Source organism: Rhinichthys klamathensis, unplaced genomic scaffold, assembly GCF_029890125.1.
Source record: "Rhinichthys klamathensis goyatoka isolate OS25496 unplaced genomic scaffold, OSU_Roscu_1.1 h1tg000097l_1, whole genome shotgun sequence".
Classification (NCBI taxonomy): Eukaryota; Metazoa; Chordata; class Actinopteri; order Cypriniformes; family Leuciscidae; genus Rhinichthys; species Rhinichthys klamathensis.
In genome coordinates, this window is record NW_026606636.1 from 43,043 (window position 1) to 69,947 (window position 26,905).

At 40.1% G+C, this 26,905-nt stretch overlaps 1 protein-coding gene across 2 annotated transcripts in view; it reads left to right on the plus strand.

The window, feature by feature from the left end:
* The window catches only part of LOC130086542 (gamma-aminobutyric acid receptor subunit alpha-2-like), an 82,825-nt gene that overhangs the window by 22,281 nt on the left and 33,639 nt on the right, over positions 1-26,905 (plus strand). For both annotated transcript variants that reach the window (XM_056252601.1, XM_056252602.1), the window contains exons 5-7: positions 14,292-14,512; positions 17,437-17,519; positions 17,645-17,788. In XM_056252601.1, coding sequence (XP_056108576.1) covers positions 14,292-14,512; positions 17,437-17,519; positions 17,645-17,788 — 448 coding nt within the window. The remainder of the gene's footprint in view (positions 1-14,291; positions 14,513-17,436; positions 17,520-17,644; positions 17,789-26,905) is intronic.

The window sequence follows — 26,905 nt, forward strand, 5'->3', positions numbered from 1 at the left end:
CGGGGCTCCATTGGGGCTCCTCCCCTAACCGCATGTGATCTCACTCCAAGCTTTTGATAAAACTTGAGAACCCTGGATCCCACTCTCCCATCAGAGCGTCTCCAAAGCCATGCCTCCTCCAAAACACAATAGCAATGCCATGCCTCCTCCAAAACGCACACAGCAGAGTCTGCAAAGTGTCACGAGACGAGAGACTGCGTTAAACTACCTTATGTTTCAAAGCACATAACATTACAATAATAAAGAACATAACCACTGTATTACCTGACTGCTGCAGATTCATTTCGCCGTTGATGGCGCCGTTTTGCCATTGAAACATATAAATTTGAGTCACAAACCGTGTAATATCACGGGTTTCCATCTCTTCCAAATTACAGTTATGGTGTGAACGCAGCATAAGCTGGTTGTTTTGGTTCAGGGGGAACTGTAAAAGGTGGGTGATGTTTCGGTTGTGGTGCTCGGTGACTGACGTCTGTCTAACTCAGGGCCGTGCACAGACCTTTTGAGGGGCATGTGCTGAAACTGAAAAAGGGCACCCCCCTCCCTTTTTTTATATCAAGATTATTTAGTAAGCCTACATAAAAGGAGGAAATGGTCACATCTTCATGACAAATTCAATACAAAAAAAATAATAGTCTCAAAAGCTTTAGATTTATTCACTATTATAAACAACCATAATAATAATAAAATAGATAATATAGATATACAGGGCTCCAAGGCTTCTTTAAACCATATTACAACAGCAACCTTCTGTGAGCCATGCTTGAATGTTTATGACTTCACTGTGATGTCCCTCTTTATGGCTATGGGGAGAAGGTCTAGTCTCTCCTCTGAGCAAAGGCTTCGGGGTTGGTTCTTAACCTCATTTTTGAAAAGGATCTCTCCACAGTTGCAGTTGATGGCAAAAACCTGACACTGTGGAGGACCAATGTTGGTCTCTTGAAGGTCTCTTATTCACTACACTTCCCATAAAATAAGCCAGCAATAAAAAAATGATAAAATAGTGTGAAAAGTACAGTTGCAGTGAAAAGCATTTCTGAAGGATCACATGACAGGCAGCTTTGACCACAGAAATAAATTTCATTTTAAAATATATTCAAATAGAAAACAGTTATTTTAAATTGTAAAAATATTTCACAATATTACTGTTTTTGCTTATTTTGGATCAAATAAATTAAGCCTGGGAATGAATGAAATCACAAATTACATTATGGATGATAAAATATGAAGATTTCACAGTGATCTTCTGTAATGTTTTTTTTTTTTAGTTCCATGTTTTACTACATTTATAAATGTGAGGACGACCGGAGAGTATATAAATACTATAGATCCAAGAATTAGACAGCGAATACGTCCATATTAACAGCCTTGAATTAACCATAATGTAATATTATTACCATAACATGATTAAATGTTAATAAATTAAGTGTATCAGCAGCAATCATAAATCAAAGAACACATTTCTTAGAAATATATGTGACGAGGATCACTCGTCGATTTGTGTAGTTCCAGTACGAACAGCGCGGGGGCGCACATGTGCTTATGATTCTCCGATGGGAAACGGCGCCGGCGGCATCATTACATTTTCATCAACAGCTTACCAACTAGATTGTTATAGCTATATAGGCGCTCAGTTTTTCTCCTGTTGTAAAATACAATGGTCAAAATCGCATTTTATAAAAAATGAAATGCTGCTGTATGCACAGGCTATTTAAGTGTAGGCTATTTGGCTATGACTATGGCAAATGTTAGCATATAGTCCTCTCTCTCAGGTCCCACATATCTTAGTCAGACATCAAATAAATAAAATATGAGCTTTTATAGACAACGTGTTTAGTACTTATTCAAACAACAAGATCTTTGTTTACCCTTGCAAAACTTCGTTCAGCTGCTGTCTGCTGTGCGGCGGCGGCTGCGGAGCTTCAGTTCATTCAGTCACGATAGAGGGGGCGGAGTTATCAGCTTTACTGACCGTTTGAGGATCGAACAAGATTTACAGAAGCTCTTTTTAAGATCTTTCATTGGCTAAATATTTTTTAAAACAGATAGACTTAAAGGATGACCAATAGCATTAATTTATATATATAAAAAAATAAATAAAAAAACATCACCAAAAAAAAGGGCACTTCGGCAAAAAGGGCATGTGCTCTGCACAGGTTGAGCCCTACCTGTGCACGTGCCTGGTCTAACTCATAGCACGAAACACGTTAGTTTTAAAGTTACAATTGCTTTTTACTTGATTACACCACTTGACATCTTTAAAATCATTAAATTAACTTTTTTTAAATGTATTTACGAAGACATTTCTTCGGAATTTAGGACTTCTCTGTCAAACTGTGTGAATACTCGAAAACTGTGTATTGCAAACTGTCTCATTTTGTTGAATTTCTTGTTTAAGGACGGCAGTAACTGTGATATTTTGTTGGAAACTATGGTAACCATGGGACATTTGTGTGTGTGCTGTGCGTCCATGTGTCCACTCACCAGTGTCTCAGTGTGAGCGTCTCAACCCTCAAAGCTCCTGTGTCTATGAGATTACTCCCAGATGCTACACCTTCTGCTCCTCAGACCCAAGAGAGCAAACTGCTGTTCCTCTTTCCATTCCTCTATCTCTCACTTTCTGTCTGCTTCTCCTTCTGCTCATGCACTCTTCCTTCTTTTCACTCACCCTCCGCTCTTGAGTTGTTCAGAGTCAATGTACGACATACAGTAGGCGTTCTTCTGTGTTGAAACGTACAATGCATGGCATTATCCATTGTATAGCGATGTCTGTACTCTGCCTTCACACGTTAGCATGCTGACCCTGTCTCGCAGGAGGGAGAGCATGTCCAAGTCTTTGATATATTTTTTTCATTTTCAAAGACAAATTGTTCCATTTCTTTGCCTCTCCACATTTCCCCGGGGCTTATCATCCTCCTCTGCCACACCATCCTTCTCGCTTTTTTTCTTTTCAAGTGCTCTGACAGTTGACGGTCATTTTTTTTCTGTCCTCGTCTTTTGAAATAGATTCCCTCTCTATGTACTAACAGTTAGTCCTTCCTCATTCTGCTCACAAATCTTTGCACTATCAATTATTTAAAAGAAATCATTTTGCCTCACTGAATCATAGCTGTTCTCCGTATTACGCTTTCTTTGTGAATTCAACATGCAAATACACATATCAGCGTCAATGTCAGCTCTGCTCCAAAACCTAGTGACCTGCTTACTTAGACAGAATTTTAATGCAAAGTCTATTCCATAAAAGGCAATTCCAAAATTCACTGCAACAAGTTCAGTAAAAAAAGTGAATCCAAGATGGCAATCAGAATTTTTTTAAAGACCATATTTCTATTTCAATAAACAATGTTCTTTTGAACTTTCTATTCATCGAAGAATCCTGGGAAAAAAATGCATCACGGTTTCCATAAAAATATTAAACAGCACAACTGTTTTCAACATTGATAGTAATAATAATCATAAATGTTTCTTGAGCAGCAAATCAGCATATTAGAATGATTTCTGAAGGATCATGTGACACTGGAGTAATGATTCTGAAAATTCAGCTTTGATCTTTGATTTTTACTGTATTTTTGATATTTTTTTGGTGACCCGAAGAGACTTCTTTCAAAATTATATTTTTAAAAAACCTTTGAACGATAGTGTACTGTATATTTCATTCATGGCAAAAATGTATTGATACAATTCATTGATCGTTACATTGTATTTGAATTATAATTTTAGTTTTAATTATAATTTGTTAGTTTTAATTAAATAAATTGACTGAAAGTTGTATTTCTTTCCCCTTTAGAGTATTGCAGTGTTTCTTTTTCATGTGAATAATGTATTTTTCATCATGCCATGCACAGTTGTTGCCAGGGCCTAAAACGAACATTTTTCCACACCTGACAATGTTCAGAGACTTAAAGGGGTCATAATGCCATTTTTGTACTAGTTAATATTAATCTTTAGGGTCTAAATGAAAACGTTGTAATATACTTTTATTAAAAATTCTCATTAGTATTGTAAGAAAACACTTATTTTACCTGGTCAAAAACAGCTCTGTTTTCAGCACGCCGTTTCAGTGCATATGCCTTTAAATGATAATGAGCTTTGCTCAACCCGCCCCTCTGTTCGTTGAGGCGCTTTGACCACTGATCTATATAATCATTATATAGATCAGTGGTTTTGACACAACGCACGTAGAGTGTTGCCTTGACAACAGTTAAGGGTAGGCTATATTTTGGAGAAAGAATGGCAGCGGGAGTCTCTGAGGACACATCTGTGCAACCGTATCAATTTGAACCGGAGTCGGACCCAGAACAAGATGACGGCCGCAAAGAAGTTCGACAATTAAGGCTCGAACAGGACGTTTCTGAATGGTTGGTTAACGTAATGTCACTTTTATCTATCTTTGTATGCACTGGCAGGGTACAGTAGTGAGATACGAACGCTATGTGTTTACTGATGTATACGTTAGTTCGTTGACAGATTGATGTTACAGCTAATGGTCAAGAACAACTTTTTTTCGCGATTTGCAAAGATTAATATAAAGGTTAATAAAACTTTACACTCACTTCTTCTGGAGGTGCATCAGGAACACGAATAGCTGGTACCGATTCTTTTTTCAGGAGCAGCTTCTTAGCAAAACCAGCTTTATACCTCCTCGTTTATAAAGCAGTCTGGTGTGTGAAATGATTCGCACACACATGAACGCATTGACGTTGCTCGTGGGGAATATTCCCTTCGAAAACAAAACTCAGCCACTGCGTCTTCAGCGGTTCGGATTTAGGAACATCAAAATGACTTCTGTGTTCGTTATTACACCCAAGAACAGAACACCACAATCGCTTAGACGCCATTCTGCTCCAGCGTATCAACAATGACGGACTATGATGACAGCTCGCTCAGGGCGGGTCTGTGTCGAAACGCTGCTGTCAATCAACAATCATGGGAGGGGCGTCCAATTTAGTGACGTCACAAAATCGAACGGCTCAATTTGAGGCAGGGGAAAACATATAAGGAGATTAAAACAAAAACACTGGATGTATTTTTATCATTATATGATGGTTGTGTACAGGCACTGCCAACACACATTTCAGTACAATCAACTTGTAAAAGTGCATGTACCATTATATGACCCCTTTAAGAAAATTGACTGGCCATATACACTCACCGGCCACTTTATTAGGTACACCTGTCCAACTGCTCGTTAACACTTAATTTCTAAGCAGCCAATCACATGGCGGCAACTCAGTGCATTTAGGCATGTAGACATGGTCAAGACAATCTCCTGCAGTTCAAACCGAGCATCAGTATGGGGAAGAAAGTTGATTTGAGTGACTTTGAACGTGGCATGATTGTTGGTGCCAGAAGGGCTGGTCTGAGTATTTCAGAAACTGCTAATCTACTGGGATTTTCACGCACAACCATCTCTAGGGTTTACAGAGAATGGTCCGAAAAAGAAAAAACATCCAGTGAGCGGCAGTTCTGTGGGCGGAAATGCCTTGTTGATGCCAGAGGTCAGAGGAGAATGGCCAGACTGGTTCGAGCTGATAGAAGGGCAACAGTGACTGAAATAACCACTCGTTACAACCGAGGTATGCAGCAAAGCATTTGTGAAGCCACAACACGCACAACCTTGAGGCGGATGGGCTACAACAGCAGAAGACTCCACCGGGTACCACTCATCTCCACTACAAATAGGAAAAAGAGGCTACAATTTGCAAGAGCTCACCAAAATTGAACAGTTGAAGACTGGAAAAATGTTGCCTGGTCTGATGAGTCTCGATTTCTGTTGAGACATTCAGATGTTAGAGTCAGAATTTGGCGTAAACAGAATGAGAACATGGAACCATCATGCCTTGTTACCACTGTGCAGGCTGGTGGTGGTGGTGTAATGGTGTGGGGGATGTTTTCCTGGCACACTTTAGGCCCCTTAGTGCCAATTGGGCATCGTTTAAATGCCACGGCCTACCTGAGCATTGTTTCTGACCATGTCCATCCCTTTATGGCCACCATGTACCCATCCTCTGATGGCTACTTCCACCATGTCACAAAGCTCTAATCATTTCAAATTGGTTTCTTGAACATGACAATGAGTTCACTGTACTAAAATGGCCTCCACAGTCACCAGATCTCAACCCAAAAGAGCATCTTTGGGATGTGGTTGAACGGGAGATTCGCATCATGGATGTGCAGCCGACAAATCTGCGGCAACTGTGTGATGCCATCATGTCAATATGGACCAAACTCCCTGAGGAATGCTTCCAGCACCTTGTTGAATCTATGCCACGAAGAATTGAGGCAGTTCTGAAGGCAAAAGGGGGTCCAACCCGTTACTAGCATGGGGTACCTAATAAAGTGGCCGGTGAGTGTACACTCACCGGCCACTTTATTAGGTACCCCATGCTAGTAACGGGTTGGACCCCCTTTTGCCTTCAGAACTGCCTCAATTCTTCGTGGCATAGATTCAACAAGGTGCTGGAAGCATTCCTCAGGGAGTTTGGTCCATATTGACATGATGGCATCACACAGTTGCCGCAGATTTGTCGGCTGCACATCCATGATGCGAATCTCCCGTTCCACCACATCCCAAAGATGCTCTATTGGGTTGAGATCTGGTGACTGTGGAGGCCATTTTAGTACAGTGAACTCATTGTCATGTTCAAGAAACCAATTTGAAATGATTAGAGCTTTGTGACATGGTGGAAGTAGCCATCAGAGGATGGGTACATGGTGGCCATAAAGGGATGGACATGGTCAGAAACAATGCTCAGGTAGGCCGTGGCATTTAAACGATGCCCAATTGGCACTAAGGGGCCTAAAGTGTGCCAGGAAAACATCCCCCACACCATTACACCACCACCACCAGCCTGCACAGTGGTAACAAGGCATGATGGTTCCATGTTCTCATTCTGTTTACGCCAAATTCTGACTCTAACATCTGAATGTCTCAACAGAAATCGAGACTCATCAGACCAGGCAACATTTTTCCAGTCTTCAACTGTTCATTTTTGGTGAGCTCTTGCAAATTGTAGCCTCTTTTTCCTATTTGTAGTGGAGATGAGTGGTACCCGGTGGAGTCTTCTGCTGTTGTAGCCCATCCGCCTCAAGGTTGTGCGTGTTGTGGCTTCACAAATGCTTTGCTGCATACCTCGGTTGTAACGAGTGGTTATTTCAGTCACTGTTGCCCTTCTATCAGCTCGAACCAGTCTGGCCATTCTCCTCTGACCTCTGGCATCAACAAGGCATTTCCGCCCACAGAACTGCCGCTCACTGGATGTTTTTTCTTTTTCGGTCCATTCTCTGTAAACCCTAGAGATGGTTGTGCGTGAAAATCCCAGTAGATTAGCAGTTTCTGAAATACTCAGACCAGCCCTTCTGGCACCAACAATCATGCCACGTTCAAAGTCACTCAAATCACCTTTCTTCCCCATACTGATGCTCGGTTTGAACTGCAGGAGATTGTCTTGACCATGTCTACATGCCTAAATGCACTGAGTTGCCGCCATGTGATTGGCTGCTTAGAAATTAAGTGTTAACGAGCAGTTGGACAGGTGTACCTAATAAAGTGGCCGGTGAGTGTATATTTTTATCATCCATGAAACATCTAGATTAATCCTTATTAAAGTTACAAATGTTATTTAGTCAAGAGCAGGGAGTAATTTTTCTTTGTCTTCTGTTGTTTGATTAAAATAAAAAACACAGACAGCGGCAGGGATATTAGGCTGTTGTCACTTTAAGACCTGCACGGATCCAATATACTGATACACGTGCATTTCTTTCTCCATTGTTTACGTTCACTTAAGACATAACTGACTATGTATACGAGGATACTTGCCAAGATGGGCATTTTGACAATTTTGTTTGAATATGTCTGTCCAAGCGCAAGAAGACGTGAAAGAGAGCTCAATTCAGTTTTCACGTCCTGTCTGAGACGCAGATTTCTGAGCGAATCGAGTTCTCTTTTGTGTGTTCTTGCACTTTCGTGACGATGCAGCACTGGCCCAGCACTGGAGTGCAGCGTTCAATAAAACATGTAAAAGTTTTTGATTCTTTAGTTTGTAAATAGCTGGTAAAAAAAGTGACAGTGTCATTTGCTTGTTGTTTTGCAATTTCGCTTCAAGTCAGAGGTCATATTGTTATCGTCAAGAGCTTTGAGCTGTTTAGAAAAGCCTGTGGATTTAGTTTCCTGCACTGTGGGTTTACAATGAATGCCTGTCTCTCTCTCTGTGTGTGTCTCAATGCCCTGTGGCCATGCTAACCCTCATCATTAGAGCTGACCCTGTTGGGAACCGTGTGACACTCAGGTAAACAGCTGAGTGAAGAGACTCGTGGGTAATGAGCTGAAGAGGTCGGGTAGGTGTGGCTGCTGAGCGTTAGCATGTTTGCAGTCAGGTTGACATCGGTTAGACAGGGGTTATTAGAATATGTGAAGCAGTACCAGGGTGATTCTGTTTAAATTGTGGGTGACACAAATAGCATTCACAGAGTCAACTGCACATCACGGTTTTCCAGGTGGCATCAGTAAACCACCTATTCCCAGAGGAAAATGGTAATGTGTAAAGGTTGCTTTTGGAGACTTAATTGATTTTTAGATAGATTTTTCTTTCAAGTATACATTGTCGGAGATGCTTTTCCTACATCTACTGTACTTCTACTAAATATAGAGTAAACGTATGGCAGTGTTAGTTTCATTGAAATTATAATAGTTTTATTATTATTATTTTGAATTACAGTATTTTTTGTATTTTGGTATTTTCCTTTTACATTTTCATTTTCGTTAAAGTTTTAGTAGTTTTGTTGTGTTTTTGTTATTTTTATTAGTTCATTTTTAGTTTTAGTAGATCAAGTTATAAAAAAATAAAAAAATAAAAATTATTTCTGTTAACATTTATTTTATAAGTAAAGAAAATTGTTGTTTTTTTAATGGTTTTAGTTAACTATAATAACCCTGGGTGTTGGAAGAATTTGATGTATAATGTTTTCTCATCCAATAGTGAAATCATCAATCTCATACTTTCTCAATTGTTTCTCCAGCATTTTGATTGAAATGGAGATTGAGACGCAAGGAAAGGAAATGAGGAAAGGAAACGAGGATGCACACATTTGAAATGAGAAGCACCCTGTAGGTGCATAGATAGTCTCTTCTTCTGCTTTTTTTCCTGTTGTGGGGGTTAGCGAACAACGTTGCATTACCGCGTACGCCCCCTTCTGGATTGGAGTGTGGATCGCCTGTGACTATTTTCATCGTCTGACTGTATGCCGTCCATACTCCATGATATCCGTACTGTGATGGTTCAGGACGAATACATGTACCGTTACACCCATAATGGATAATCAAGTAAACCTAAGTTGAAAATCTTGAAAATCGAATCTTGGAATATAACTAACAAGTTAATAGTTATTTGTATGTTCACTTTATAAAAATCTGTAAAGATTTCACCACAAAAAGACACATGACCTGAAACGGTATGTTTTTACAATTATACTAAAAGTACTTTTACTTGCTAAGAAAAGGTATAAACTCAGACAGCAGAAGGCATGTAGATCGTGTGCAACAGGTTTTTCAGCAAAGTTTTGATCATGTTGATCATTTAGAGGCCTTATAAATTTGAGTATCAAATATGATACAGTAGGCTTTATAGGGTTCAGAGATTTAATTTGTGATTTCTCTTTCTTATGGGATCCATAACCTCTTCTTTTTCTATCATGCCTCCTCTTTATAATCATTAGCTTCTGTCAGCAGGTGCGGTGACAGATATGACTTGCGGGTAGCACTGGGAATCTTAAACCAACATCATCCTCATACGGGATGTCCTGCCGTGATGGATGAGGGTGAACACGGGAGGTTCTGTATCCTGATAAACCCGCTCTGCACAGAGCCTCCGGTGCTGCTCTATCTGGCCTAAGCAAAGCCAAGATGCACACACACACACACACACACACACACACAACAGCGCAGAAGGTCATCCTGTCTATTAATGCAGTGTGCCTCTGAGCCATGGAGCAGATGGTATGGAATGAGAGGCGAATGAGATTGAAGGAAGGACAACTAGGAAAGTGGAGAGAGGGGTTAGAGATGAAGTAGTATTTGTTGGGCCCCTACGGCCCCAGGAGCCTCTGTACACTGCTGGGGTGAGACGAGGACAGCCCACATTCAGATAAACTGATATCTACTGCCACGCTGCCCTTATAAATGCAACCACATTTAAGGTTGAGAATATTTTTTTTAATATATATACTGTTTGTTTTTTTTCACGTTAAAGATTTTTCAAATTTTCATTTTCATTAATACTTTTTGAGAATCACTTACTCTCACTTTGAACAAAACCAACCAACATTTAAATCTCTTTACAGAATGAAACCAACCGATATTTCTTAATAGCACGAAAACGTTTAACATTTAATTCTCTTAACAGAACGAAACTAACCAACATTAAAGAAAGAACAGTTCGATTGCTGGCTTCCGTTGCTGCACTGTGTTCTCCGCCAACATGGGGTGTCAAAATACTATTGGTTAAATTGACAGTGGGGGGGGACCACACAGATAAAACAGATAAGTAGAAAAACATGGCTGTAACATTGTTTTTCAGAGAAACAATTCTTTCTCTGAAAAACAATTGCTGATTTACTTCTTAAATATTATTATTTAGTTATGTTATTAAATATAAAAAAACAAACATTTTGAGCAAAATGCTCAGAAAATCGTGTTTTTGTCAAAGAATATCTCTGGATTCAGAAAGATAATCAAAACACAGATGGAGTAGATTGAGTCCATCAACACACCTAATGCTTGCACAATCCTGTAGCTCGTCCTGTGTCGACATTTCATTCAGTAATATTTGGGAGTTTTGATTTATATGCTGTTTAATGTTGATGATCTCTCATATTTTTCATATGAGAAAAATTCGCTCGTTTCTGCATCTTCTTCGCATGTGTTTTGATCGGGAGATTCAGTACTCTTTCAGAAGATGTGTAATAGCGCCCCCTACCATATAACAGTGAAAACACAGAAACCTGAAAAAATCCATCAATGGAGTAAAGCGTTGTCTCATTTATGTCGGAAATTTCCGTCAATGGCAGGGAAAGAGTTAAGACTGGTGAGACATAAGGATTAGCTTATTGTTTTCTCAACCTTATGTTGTTCTGACCCTTTATGGCTGGTGATTTTATTTGTATTTTTTACGGAAATCTAGGTTTTGTTGTAATAAATGGCATTGTTTTTATGTTTTTATTTTGTGTTTACACACTGAAGACCAATAGCTTCCTTAAAAGCATAATTGATAGGATCACTACTATTAAATAACCAGAATTGTTACAGAATTTTACAGTTACCACAAAAATCTGTTTTCAACTGTCACGTACTGCTCTGAGACACACAGGTTGAGGATCCAAATGCAGTATTTATTTGAAAGGGTAATCCAAAGACGTAATACAGATAACAGGCAAGAGGTCATAAACACAAAGTAAGCAGTCCAAACAAACAAACAAAAAGGCATGGGACACAAGCAAAAAGGGGAGTCCAAGAAACAGGCAAAGATTAAAAACCAAGAACACGGGAAGAACAGAGAGAACGTTTGGAAATGCAGGAGAGACACTAAACAAGACTTCGCAGGGAATGAATGTGAAAACCAGGCTTATATGAGGTGAGCTAATCAAGGTAATGAGACACAGGTGAATGTGATCATGGCTGATTAGTCTGGGTAAAGGATTATGGGAAATGTAGTTGTGGTGATTGTCCGGGTTGGAGTGCCCTCTGATGATTATCCCGGGCACTCTCACTGGTGATCGTTACATCAACAATGATAATAATAATTAATGTTTTGTAATTCAGCTTTTTAAAATATATTGAAATACAAAACATCTATTCTAAATTGTAAGAATATTTAGTTTTTACTGTATTTTTGATCAAATAAATGCATCCTGGGTGAGCATTAGAGACTTCTTTTAAAAAACATTAGAAAATCTTATAGACCCCAAACTAATAAACAGTATTGTACACACACACTCTCTCATAAATGATGCATCTATGAATAATCCAATGTAAATGCATACTCAGCACCTGTGAGGCAATCTCATAAACACTCATTCCTGACCTCACCACCTACTTATCTTTATTTCCCTTACTCCGTGATATGTGTGTGTGCGTGCATGTATGTTGTGGGAGTATCTGTAATAATGCGAGTGCAGGGTTCGCGTGGTGCTGGGGTTCCGTGGTTCTTCTCTTGTTAATGGATGTTCATATAAAACCTCCTCAGCTGGGACAATACAAGCCCCTTGACTGAAATTAGACCGTCATAACCATCTCAGAGTGCTGACTGGACGAAACGTCCCGATCTGAGAGACGTGCCAGAGGACGAGCTGTACATCCATCAAAACCAGCACCTGCAGCGACGGGAGTCCCTGCGTTGTTCTGACACTGTCGAGCAGTAATACAACTTCTGGCGCAGTGCTTCTGTCGAACTGCTTGCAGTGAGGCACTTCAGTCTGAAACTGCTTTAAACGAGAACCCATAGTCTGGAACTTTCAATGGAGAATTGATTTAAGTTAGTCTAGCACTGCTTTTAAATCAGGAACTGATTCCAGTCAAGCTACTTTTATTCTTAAAATGCTGTCATTTGAATCTGCTTTTATTCTAGAGTTGTTTTGAGTCTGCCCTGTTTACACCTGGTGTTCAGATGTGTTTTGATCACAAGTGGACGACGGCAAATACAGGTGTAAACGGGGTCTAAAATGTTTTGAGCTTGTCAACTTTCGACCACTTCCAGATGAAGTCGTGAACACATGCGCCCGGATTGCTTTCGTAGTGTAGACGCTCATGTGGTCGAATGTGTTCAAACAGCCACAAAAGACGCTACTCTCTGCCTACTGAGCTAACGCGTGAACATTATGGGAAGAGATCTAGACAGACGGGATTTAAACTGTTGGCTGAAGACCCAAGTTTGGTTTCAAGATGAAAAACATACCAAACACAATGTTCTCTCAACATTCCTGATTTCTAACACACACTCACAGTGTTCGGCTGGTCTTGTGGCTGTCAGAGCAGAAACTAAAGCTGCTGCTTGCGTTGCTTTGTGTTTGTGTTGTGTTTTTATGCAAATTGCGTTCATATGTAAATTGCATGATCTTTTTTCGTCCATTAGATTGAAAGATCTGAAAAAACCCATACATGTCCCTCCCCTCGAAGAAATCAGGACAGAAGTGGTTGAAAGTGGACAATAGGGACACCAGGTGTAAACGGGAATGTGTCTTCCTCGTCTACTTGTGATCCAAATGACCAAAACGCATCTTAATACCAGCTGTAAACTGGGCCTAGAACCGCTTCCACTCTACATTTACTCATTTTGGAACTGTTTTTTAGTCTGGGATTTCTGTTAATCTTGAATTCTGCTTTATGGTCTCAGAGTCCGTTCACACAGAACGAGTTTTTGCATTTTCATGCTTTTCCATTGTTTTTCTATGCAAATATGCGCTAGACGGACATGTCTTTTGCAGCGTGTCTTTCATTACATGTCATTTTAAAAAACTTTTTTACAACTTAGAGCTTAAAGTGTTGAAGTGTTTTGTAGCCCCGTCCACTGTGAAATCTTATTGGTGCAAAACTCCACTCCACATAGCAATATATTAAACATCAACTACGCTCTGGTTGGCTGTGATTTTGTCACGTCACAGCTTCGTGTTTACTGTAGCCAAACCGCTTGTCACAGGAAACTTGTTGGTTGTTAGTTAGAACTCCATCACCTTTTCCCCTTTTCAAAAGCTACTCCTAATCTTTCGTTAAAGTATTTTAACCGTTTTCCCTGTTCTACCATCCGTGATGAGCTTGTAATGATATCTCTGGGCAGCACAAGTCTCTCTTGGAGCCGAGAGTGGGATCTGATCACACTCAGCCCTAGTTAAAGGTTTGAGCGATTGACTCTCCTCAGCAGGGTTCGAGTCTCAAATGCAGTAAACTCCATTTGCAAATCATTTGGCAAACTGTGTTTATCCACCACTGCAACAATAAGTGGATAAAGAAAATGTTACACTACAGACACTGAGTCTTTTGTGGACAAGAAAATGCTTGAATTTAAATTGCATGCAATTCAAGAGGAACACAAACCCCGATGCAGACTTTTATAAGCTCATCCAATTGATTGGTTTGCTACAATTGTGAGTATACAGCAAATTCACTGCCAGTCAACCAGTATAAGAGCGTATTGTGCATCCAATTATCACAAACAAAACACCATCCAAGCCCTTAGCGACAGAAAACATCTAACAGAACCTTGTATTATTCTAAACTGTGCTGTGATTTCATCTTTTGGCAGGAGTACACCATCGACGTGTTCTTCAGGCAGAGCTGGAAGGATGAACGACTGAAGTTCGAGGGACCAATGAACATCCTGCGTTTGAACAACCTGATGGCCAGTAAGATCTGGACTCCAGACACATTCTTTCACAACGGGAAGAAATCTGTGGCACACAACATGACCATGCCCAACAAACTGCTGCGTATCCAAGATGACGGCACCCTGCTGTACACCATGAGGTAAGCAAGGTGCTATTTCTACTAATGTACAGAGCCCATAAAGGGACATTGTGATGGAGAAAAAAATATGAGACAGGAGGAAAAACTAGATGTGAACGCACTTGCGTTCTCTCGCAGATGTTTTGAGAAACCTTCGCTCGCGAAACCTTTGAGTTCATGGCAAGCGAATGCAGTTTCTCGGGGCAATACATTTTTTCCTCCCATCTCATATTTTTTCCACCACCATGTCCCTTTAAGGGCTCCGTACTGATGTACTAGCTTGCTAATTCACAATTTTTTCTAACAAAAGGCTTTTTTGTGTGTAATTTAGTAAATCAATAACAGATGAAGCGAATTTAAACACAGCGCTCTACACCCTTTTAGATTGTGTGTTAAATTAATCAAATTAATAATAATAAAAAAGAAAAGGACTGCATGCAATAATAATGCTCTAAAAATGTTTAATGCTCTAGAACAGTGTTTCTCAATTGGTGGGTCGCACGGCGGGTCACGGAGTGAGTAGTCAAAGAAACAACCACAAATTTAATTGTGATTTTCAGATGCAAGAATTTTATTTTGAAAGCTGTTGACTCGTCTGTCAGAAGCAGTTTAGTGCCTGAAAAAAACGCGTTGTCTTGATTCTGTGGTCAGATGAGATGTTGTCTGGCTATATGTCATTGTCATTATTCTAACGATATTTTCATAACTTGTTTCGGAAAAAAAAATTTCCTGTCCTGTCAAATTACAAGCATGCTTCGTCATAGTTATGTTGCAATTAGTAAATCATGAAATCACCAAAAAGTAGGGTGACGTGGGGTAAGATGCGTCCTGGGGCAAGATGACTCCTCCACCTTATTTTTATTTTTTTATCCTAATATAAAAGTTTTTATCATTTTTGAAGGTATTTTAAAGAATTAAAATGTGGGTCCCATGGTCAAACCAGTTGAGAACCACTGCTCTAGAATAGATTGCGATCAAATTTACAGCAATATTTTTGTGTGCAGACCTTTCTTTCTTTATTAATTTAAATAGGTTTTCTTAAAGCAAAAAAAAAAAAATTGAATTAAAAACTCAATAAAAAATTCAATAAAAGCTTAATGCTTCATGATGTGAACAAAAGATAGGACAGTAAATCTGGCTTTTTTTAAGTCTGACAATCATTGATTGGACTTAAAAATATCAGATTTTTGGTCATATTGTCTGTTTACACCATTAAAAAAAAAAACAGATCTGGGCTATCAAGCATGATCTTGTGAACTATAATCTTCTGAAGTCTTAGATCGTTTTGTGTAAGAAACACCCCCAAACTGAACAAATCTTGCGCTCCAGTGAATTTCCAGTTTGAATAATGGCTTTAATTTTGATCTGCTTCTCTCATAATGTTATCAGAATTTATATTTTTGGTGATTGATCAATTTAGCTCATATTGTGGGTTGCTAATGGAGTAATTCCTCATGTAAATCCCTGAATCACCTTGTATTCCCGAGAATTAGAATAATTCATCCCTCACTGACTCCCACAGTCCTCATGCAGGCGGCTGTATCGATTTAGCCACTCATTAAGATGTTTCTTCTCTTTTCAGTAATGTGAAACTCACTTTTGTAAGAGCTGATTTTGTTAAAACCAGTGACAACTTCATAGTAAAGCAGTTGTCATTATAATCGACATATTCAAGAGTCCGCAAACATCATCATCAGTCTCCCTAATTACCTGCAGATGAAACAGGAAGAGCAGAAGCCGTGATATATTGTTGTGTGTCATGTACACAAACCCCAAACAACGTGGCCTTTCATAATGACTCTCGCCTCTGTTCATCCCGACGCTGCTCCAGAACACGTCATGACACTCTCCAACATGTACTCTCTCAATTTTCTCTTGCTTTTTCTCTCTTCTAAATCGCTCTCTCGCTCCCAGCACTTTCTGTGAGCACAAATGCTCCTCTCTGATGCCAAATCAATGAGAGCCTGACTCAGCCGTGAAGCGCAGGAAGAAAAAAGGAGACAAACTGAGGAAGCGAAAGAAGCAGTGAAATAAGAGGAGAAATGAATGTGAAAGTGGATATCTAGAACTTACATTTATATGTCTGGCTGATATATTTAATAATCACAATAATATTAAGAATATACAATTAGCGCCATTTTGAATATCACAGTCTCAATGCTCTTTTTATTTGGCCATTAAATTGGCTAAAGAGCGTGTCATTATACTAGTTTCAGAAGTAAGAGAGCGATAAGCATAGGCATAATTTGCGGGTGGGACATGTCATCACCACTTTTTCCCTAGGACGATATTGTTTAAAACATCTCGCAGCACGGATGTATCTAAAGGAGGCATCTCTATAGTATTCTTTTTTTTTTCCGTTTGTGTTAAATAAGAGATACTGTATATTATAAATCAACATATTTATTCACTGACGTAAAGATTAAACTACTGTATCATATTAAACACATTAAAAGTTCAATGTCAATCAATTAAACTCAATGTACTGTACAAATTGATATTGTAATATTATTTTATGTGCATTTGTTATTGTACATTTCTGATATACAGTAGGCCCAGTAATTGCCTTATTACACTCACAGTTAAGGTTTGAGTGCCGTCTGCTTTTCTGTGACTGAAAGAGCGCGTGAGAGCGCAAAAACGTTCCGTTAATACATAAATTATAGCTTATACAAATGGGCTCCTGCTCTTGTGCACTCTTTTGGCCACAACACAGCAGACGGCACGCAAACCTTGACTACATACTGTATATATATATTTTTTTTCTTCGTTACAAACCCGAACCCGAAGATTTTCATGAAAGCTTAAGCCAAATCCGACTCGAAACCCGCAAGTTCTTTGTGTATAGCGTCGTGATCGGGTCTGGTAGTAGACCTCTAAATCCTGCTAGTAATGATAATGTATTAAATGTCTCCTTTTGTTGTGCTTGTGCATGTAAATCACAGGTTGACGGTGCATGCCGAGTGTCCGATGCATCTTGAAGATTTCCCCATGGACTTCCACTCCTGTCCGCTTAAATTCGGCAGCTGTGAGTAACAGCTGGATTTGTTCACCAAAGCATCATTGAGTGCCTTTCTTGTATTGACTGACTTAACATTTCAAACAGTCATCTGCATAGTTTTAATTGTGGGCCCACTGAAATTGTTTCTACAGATGCTTACACAACGACAGAAGTGACGTACACTTGGACGAAGAACGCGTCCAACTCTGTGGTGGTGGAAGAGGAGAGCTCTAGACTGAACCAGTATGACCTACTGGGACAAACTGTGGGAAACGAAACCATCAGATCCAGCACTGGTGAGTCCGAAACTAAGACATTGAGATTTACTAGTCACAATATGGTTACATTATTTGGGGAAAAGCAGAGATTCTTCAAGAAGTTGAAGAGCTTTTTAAAAAAGTTGCCAGCCACCGACAGCATTTTTGATAATTTTCACACAATTTTCATGGTCCCCACAATATTTTGCTGTATGGATATCTGAACATGCAATATATCAAAAGAAAGAAACAAAGACTACAACATGCATAAGCAATGCTTTTATAGCTTGTATCTGCTCCTTTTTTGCCTGTGCTTTGATTCAGAGATTCTGTACTCTTTCGGGAGATGCATAATAGCGTCCCCAAAAACCAGGTTATGTTGAGACTAAATATTACGGTAGAAGAAGAGGAAACGGTAAAATACAAGGGAAAATCTACGCAAGAAGTCAGACAGTCCACAAGTCATAACATTGACATTAACACAAGAAAAATGTGTTACGGGCACTTTGCAATGTGTTTTGTGTGTTTTTCTTAAACCAGTAGTTAAATTTGGGTTGCATGTTACATCATTTATTACTTTTCAGAGCTGTTGAAACCAGAGAGTCCATTCAGCATGCTTCTGTTTTTCTAATTTTACCAAATAATCCACATGTAAGATGAAATCAACAGAGGCACAAGTATCTTGAATGAAGGCTATATGCATTCAGAATACAGATGCTCACTCTTAACAGTAGATGTGCATTTATGGAGGAAATGGACCAAATATGCTGCTCAGTTTTTCTGACGATGAAGCTCACTGCCATGTTAAACTGCAAATTGGATCTTGTTAATGAAAACTGTCCAAACACACAAGCTTCATCTGTATAATCTTTCTATTTATTGGAGAAAACGTCACAGAATCACGCAAGTGTAAAATTAACGAAGTTCAGTGTCATAAAGAATGACAAGTCTTATCCCAGGCGTGCATTTTTTCGAGATGTCTGGCTGAATTCGGGACAAGAACAAACAAAACTCTATTAAATAGCCACTCTGGATACTAGTATTGGGATTTACAAGTGCCATAACAGCATCTTTTTGCCATAGTCAAAGGAATCGGATGGCAACAAGGCTTCTCAGCGCAACGATTTGATTGGCTATTTGGGCTGTCAATCATTTATCTGTCATAAGGTTAATTCTTCCAAAGTCAATAATATGGATTTGAAACAACGTGACAGTGAGTAAATGATGACAGAAGTTACACTGAAACAACATGTTGGATATATGCAGATGATTTTGAAGGATTGTCTGATGTCACGGCAGATTTGTCCTTCATTCTATCATAGTTTATCAAGCGCACATTCGTTCTGTCCTGCTACATTTTCTACGTGCTTTAACACGATCTCTAGGCAAGACTCAACAAACCCTCTCTCTCTCTCTCTCTCTCTCTCTCTCTCTCTCTCTCTCTCTCTCATGCACATCTTTGGGTTACTGTAATATTTCTTGCGTGTTGGCATTTGGTAGCTCGGTAAAGCGAACATATTTTTGACGTGGGGTGAGACTGAGGGCATACAAGATATTCCACTTCAGTTGAGCACAGAGAAACCAGAGGGACTGTACAACATCAACACACAGAAGACACACTTTCTGTCATATTTAAGTACCTTATCTTTGCAAATGGTCACAGCTTGCAAAGAAATTAAAGACATTCTGGATTTTATTCATGCAACAGTAGTGATCAACCAATACAGGCTTATTAAAAGATGATGTGGATACTGATAACTGAATATGGAAGTCGGGACGTCATACTGTATATAACTAATATACACTACTGTTCAGAAGTTTGTGGTCAGTAAGACTTATTTTTTGAAAGGACTCTCTTCTACTCATTAAGGACGGTTGCATTTATTTAATCAAAAATACAGCTGTAGAGAAGCTTGCTGAACAAGTTAGTTAAAATTAGCTTAACTATTCACATCTTCATAATCAGCTGAATTATAGCATATCTGGTTTACAGTAATATCAGACATTCGAAGGAAACTATCGCTTTTGCTAAGGTTTGTTTACAGTTTATTGATAAAGCATTCACGTCTTTATTTGTAAAAAAAAATGTTTTTTTTTAGTTTTTTTCTTGTGTTAATCTTTAATTATCTGAGATGTTCTCACTAATCTCACTGGAGATTGTAAAGGACTTGGTATATTTACGGTGAAATTGAAGAATAAACTAGTGTGACATCATTTCCAATCATGACAACATCATGGCAAAACAAAGTTTTTTTTGCAGTTTGTTTCCGGAGTATGAAACAGCTTGTTAAAGTGAACTTCCCGTAAAAGTTTGTTTCCGGCTGGTAAACAGATTTGATACCATTGGTCTGTGGCAATAACGTAATAAGTAGGCTTTGAGGCTCCGCCTCTTTTGACAGGGAAATCTTCTCCGGTTCATTTCTTCTGTTCAGTCCGTCGAGGTCAGACGCGAATACGTGCACACACTGGGGAGCTGCTTTAGAGTAAAAACTGAAGTTTTCATTCTTATTGAAAGCGACACACACTGTTTTTTCATGTTTAATACTGTAAAGCTGCTTGCTTTAACTCAGTCTTTTGTATAAAGTGTTATTTAAAGGTGCCTTGTGTAATATCCGCCAAAAAATCAATTCATACTCCACATTCCATACCAGATGGGGGCAGTATACCTCCAGAAAGTGAGTTGGTCTACTCTAGAGTAACAAACGAGAAACGGCATAGTCTTTATGCTCCGCCCCTATCTTCACAACGACCCTAGAGCCATAGCCGAAGCTTTTACTGTCTATGAAGCCGAGCCAACTCCTAATAGAGGACGTTTTGACTCCAGAGGAACTTTGGTTGATGTCAAGTGATTTTTTAATTTGACATCTTCAAGCTACTCCCCTTCACCTTTACCAGTGAATATGTTCATATTCGTTTTGTTCATTAGTTTGAATTACATTACTTTGACAGACAGCATTCGCTGATGTTGACCAAGCTAGTGTAACGGAGGCCAGCTAGTTGTTGCTGTGCGAGTAAACCTCACTCCTCTGATCTCAAAAGGCTCTCTAGCGACAGATGCTAGGGGCTGCAGTCTTTAGCCTCCTTGTTAGACCGCCTGACTCTCATGCCAGAGACTCGGGTTCGAGGCCTGCTCGGAGCGGGTCGAGTGGGACCCGGGTGGAGGGATTACATTAGCGCCATTCAGAGCTGCCAACTCTCACGAATTCACCGTGAGACAAACGCAATTGACACTTTTCACACGCCACACATCAATTTTGTCACGCACAGAAAAATCGCAAAGCAAAGAGGACACGGAGACCGACAGACTAGACAGAGCAGGTTAGTTATGATATAAAAAAAATCTCAGCTCTCAGATTCTGTCAATTTTATTACGCAATTCAAACAATAAATACCATTTTGGCGCTTGTAAATGTTACACGACAGATTATGGGGTAAGAATTCATTCACAATTCTGCGCACGCAAGATCACATTTTGAGCGCGCAAAATGACATTTCGCACGCGCGTGAACTGAGTTTTGAGGAGAAATGTTCGTCTCGCAGATAAGAAAATATTTCGAGCGAACGAAAATCAATTTTGCATTTAAAATAAGTATTTGGATGTGCGCAGACGTTCTCTTTCGCATGTGCAAAGTTTCACTTTCTTGCTCCTCTCATACCAGCCATAAGCGCTCTCGAAGCGCAGACGGCTCGCGTGCTCAACACAACCCAGCGTTACAATATGCCATAATTCCAGCCAATCAGAGATGAGGCTGCTAAATTCGGATTGGCTGGATTGAAAACCAATCACAAGACTCCCTGCATCACCGACTGTGGACGAGGAAAAATACATGGTGGAAGATGTTTATGTTTAATTTGTTTAATGGCTTGAACACTTCAAAGTTCAAGTAAACAAAAACAATAACAGCAGAGATGTTCTGGAAAAAGAACTATCTTACTAAAAAAATATACTGTATTTTCTTATATACTATTTTAGGATGGATAGTGTGCACATTGGGATGCAGGCTTGTTCCCCTCACTGCAAAAAAAAGAAAAAGAAAAGAAAGACGTGGGTAAAAATGCAAACATATATGCAAATATAACTGTAAGTGAAAATCCTGGATGTGTGACCCACAAGACTTCTATATAATTACTCGCATAATTAGATTTTTTTTTTTTTGCAGTGAGGGGAACAAGCCTGCATCCCAATGTGCACACTATCCATCTTAAAATTGTATATAAGAAAATACAGTATATCTTTTTTAGTATGATAGTTGTTTTTACATGACATCTGCTGTGAATGTTTTTGTTTAAATAATTCCAAGGATATGAAGTAGATTGATTATTATTTTAACGTTATTACATTGCATTTCTACGTTTATTTGATGGCTTTTTTTTTTTATTCTGATGTGAGTGATGTACCGTTTTTACACACTTATTTCATTAAAAGGGGAAAAGTCTGTCCATCTTCATTTCTGAAAATGTGTAACATTTGAGACCCCAGCTCGGTCACATTCATATTTCACTAATGTTAATTACATTAGAAGTTAGAACTACCTCTTGAGGTGTAGCAAACACTGGGACATGCCATTATGTACAGTAATAGTACGATTTGATTTTGATTAAAAATAAGCTAAAGAAAATTAGCTTAAAATAAGCTAAAAAATAAACTGTGATCGTCGAGTGGTAGACAATTGAACTTAAATAGAAGTGTTCAAGCCATTAAACAAATTAAACATAAACATCTTCCACCATGTATTTTTCCTCGTCCACAGTCGGTGATGCAATGAGTCTTGTGATTGGTTTTCAATCCAGCCAATCCGAATTTAGCAGCCTCATCTCTGATTGGCTGGAATTATGGCATATTGTAACGCTGGGTTGTGTTGAGCACGCGAGCCGTCTGCGCTTCGAGAGCGCTTATGGCTGGTATGAGAGGAGCAAGAAAGTGAAACTTTGCACATGCGAAAGAGAACGTCTGCGCACATCCAAATACTTATTTTAAATGCAAAATTGATTTTCGTTCGCTCGAAATATTTTCTTATCTGCGAGACGAACATTTCTCTGCAAAACCCAGTTCACGCGCGTGCGAAATGCCCTTTTACGCGCTCAAAATGTGATCTTGCGCGCGCAGAATTGTGACCGAAATCTAATCCCATAACAGATATGCACACATGAACCGAGCGCGTTTTTTTCCCTGCAGCGGGTGGTTGTGGTGGTGGTAAGGGTCTCTTGCCAAGGGCTTCAGACATTCTTCCGCTCTCTTCCCTGAACTGAAATGTAGTAGTGGGCTGTACTTTCCACACGATTGACATCAGGTTCAAGTACGCCCACAAGCCGTGCGAGTTATTCGTGTATTGCAGTTTGGCTGGTGGTTATGTTGCCCGCATACCGCCTCCCAATGCCGAAACTGGTATTATGACACCTGTCGGGCCGTGGCTAGTAATTTAGCATGCTAATTCAGGTTGATATCTCTGAAGCACTATAACTTGTCATTTTTTTAATGACATCATCGCCCTTATTTCTTCTCTTTTCTCATTTTTTGGATATCTTTACCTCAATTCTTACACAAGGCACCTTTAAATAAACGTGACGTGATTTGACTGGAGTGGTGAATTGCAGGACTTGGACAAACATCCATACATCATTATGATCAGATGCTTTCTTAACTGCTGTGTTCTGTTTGTTTGTTATGTCATTGAGAAAAAAGCACGCAGCACATATTTACATATTCATCTAAACACCGCTCTCAGCAGTCGGGATATCCGCTAACAATATATCGCTGCAATAGTTATTTCAAATGTATTTTACGCCTGAGCGAAGAACGAAAAAGAACTTTGCCTTGACTGAATATATCGGGACCTTCGATGTAAAGCTGCTCGAGAATGATTTTTATTGTAAAAGTGGTTGCACATATAAATCTGAATTTAATTTAATCAAATCATCAACCTTTCTGAAGTTGTGAAGACATGAAGGTATGAAGACATGAAGGAGGAGTCTTAATTCTATTCAGTAGCCTGAAATATACTTGTTAATTGTTTCCATTTCATTTCCTAAAACAGAATTCCCAAGTCGGAGCAATGGCTTTGCTGTGCCATATCCTGTGGGATTCGTGTCTTCTGTTCAGACCCATTTGTTAAGTGCTGTTTGCATCACCCTTAGTAAGTGTACTCAAACTGGTACCGGCGGCTCACTCACACAAACACACACAAATGTGGGCATTAAAACACACATGCATGAGCCTTTGGACCTTTTCTCCTGGGGCTCTTGTAAGTCTCCATCATGTAACGTGATATTAATCATTCATTACAACAGCGTGAACATGCCGTCTGAGGGAAAATTGGGTCATCTGCCACACTTGAGTGCGCACTACATTTTGCACACTTAAGTGTTCGCAATATCTGAAGGATTTTTTAATACCTTTCTTCCTTGAGGCCGCAGGGTCGGAAACCACTTAGAGTAAAGCCACTTCAGGTTTGTCTGTCTATCTGTGTGTGTGTTTGTGTGTGTGTGTGTGTGTGTGTGTGTGTGTGTTTTCACATTGATTAATGATGCAATGAAGGGGTGTGTTTACAAAAACCAAGTGTAGTTGAGAGGCGCAGTGTCAGCTGAGCACTTAAACACGATGCCGGGGTACGTGACGCCCATGTGTTATTCTGGCTTATCAGTGCTGTGATAATGGCTTTAAGATAACAGATACACACTCAGAGTCAGTACATCAGTGAGCAAATGTTCTTTCCTGACCATATATCACCCCAAAAAAATCACAAGAAAGAGAAATTTGAAATTATATTTTCCTTAAAGACCATGAAGCCTATTTTTAGGACCATTAAGATTTTTGTGTATTACATTAATGAGAATCTAATGAGAAGCACCATTGAGAATAATGAGAATTACACACACACAAACACAACACATTGTGCGGATGCATACAGTAATGAGAATAATGAGGGGGAAATGTGCTTAATTATCGTGAAAATAGGACACACAGGAACACACACACAAATATATATTTTTAAAAAGTCGATAGGGTTAAATTTTTTGGACCCCATTGACTTTATTTGACTTTTCTTTTATGTTCCCCAGAAGAACTAAAGACATACAGTTCCCTTTCGAGGGAACTCTACACTGCGTCGAGAATCGACACTTTGGGGACGCTCCCTAAGCGTGCGCCTCTGAAGTATGAATGAAACTAATCCAATCCTGATTGGTGTTGCGTCGTGACGTAACATGTGACGGCATACCCGGAAGTATAAAAGTGACGCTGTCACAACACACACTAGCTTTCGCTCTTCAGCAAGCGCTCTGTGTTGAAACTGTCTGTCTTATTTGGTGTTGTTTGTCAATCAGTTGATCAGAATGGCCAGCGAACAATTTAAAAGATGTGTGCATCCTTGCCCTCGTTTTATTACGGGTGGGGACACACATGCTTTGTGTGTGAATTGTTTGGGAGCGCAGCATGCACAAGCAGCTCTTGAGGGAGCTGTTTGTGCAGACTGTGAAGCACTTCCTATTAGAGTGCTGCGCTCCCGGCTGGCGTGCTTTGATGAGCACGGTCAGGCTCGCGTTCCCCACGGTTCTGGTCCCGCGTCCGTTGAGGCGGCGCGACGATTAAGATTGCGGGGTTCGCAGCGGGATCTTACAGATGAGAATGAGACTGCTGAGGCACCTTCTCATTCTTCATCTGAGGATCCCGTAGCCCCTGAGAGTGGTACAGGAGCCCGCATCGCGGCTTCTCCTGCCCACGATCAGGTTCCAATGCTTGAGCTCTCTGCTTCCGAGGAAGTGGATGTGCTCAGTATTGATGCGGATGACCGTGATTTGGGCGCGCCAGTTCACGGCCAAAGCTATGAGGAGCTGGTAGAGGTTGTGACTCGTGCTGTGGCCAGACTTAACATTAGCTGGCCACATGATGAGCAAGGAACGCAAGTGAAAGCAAGCTTGATGAGCGTTTCCTGCAGCACAGGTCACAACCTCAGCGCCGGGCTAACTGTTTTTCCCCAATCTTACAAATAAAGAGATAGGAACTCTCCTGGGAAAAACCCCACTCTTTTTCAAATCTGATCACATTCACTAAATGATTATTTGAAGAGGTGGGTGTGAGATGGCGGTTGGTCAGGCTGGTACGTTCCTGTACTCTAAGACGATTTTACAGGCGTATAATGGCACTAAACGTACCATAGCTTATTGTAGCAGTTATGATGGTTGAGAGACATCAGTGGCTTAATTTGTCTGGTATAAAAAAGGGAAGACAAATATTTTCTGCTGAACGCTCCGCTATCACCTTCTGGCCTGTTCCCTTAGTAGATTTTGTAGAATGGCAACGCCTTCCAATTATCTATATGGGTCCTGAATATTTTTAAATATGGGTACGGACTGCAGTTCGGTTACCGACCTCCCAGCTTTGTTGGGGTCGTACCGACCGCAGGGGTTCCAGAACAGGCTCGGGTTATGGAACAAGAGGTATAGACTCTACTGGAGTTAAGGGGCCATAGAGAGTGTTCCCCTACCAGATAGAAAGTCCAGGTGTTACAGCCGGTACTTTTTAGTTCCAAAGGAGGATGTTGGACTGAGGCCAATTTTAGATCTAAGGCTATTGACTTGTTCTTTGAGGAGATCCAGGTTCAAAATGCTTACAATTTCCATTATTGGAAACCAAATCAGATCCGAGGACTGGTTTGGCATGGTAGATCTAAATGTTGGGGCTGTCCACTCAGTTGCAGGGCAACCGATGTTGTTCTTGCAGCGGGGCCCGGAAACGATGTGTATTACCCGCCGTCTATGACGCTTCGGGCCGCATCATTTTCCAGGGAATGCACTCTGCATCGTCTGTCCTCGAAAAATAAAAGACGAGCATCAGTTATGGTTACGAAAGCCATATCGACTACAGCCTGCCGGTCTTCCGCTTCAGGCAGTCGAGAAGGGTGCTCGGAAACCACCAGAGACCAGTCTCGAGAGGCTGGATCGGATGTGGTTCTTGCAGCGGGGCCCGGAAACGATGTGTATTGCCCGCCGTCTATGACGCTTCGGGCCGCATCATTTTCCAGCGAACGCACTATGCTTCGTTTTTCCTCGAAAAATAAAAAACGAGCATCAGTTATGGTTACGAAAGCCATATCGACTACAGCCTGCCGGTCTTCCGCTTCAGGCAGTCGAGAAGGGTGCTCGGAAACCACCAGAGGC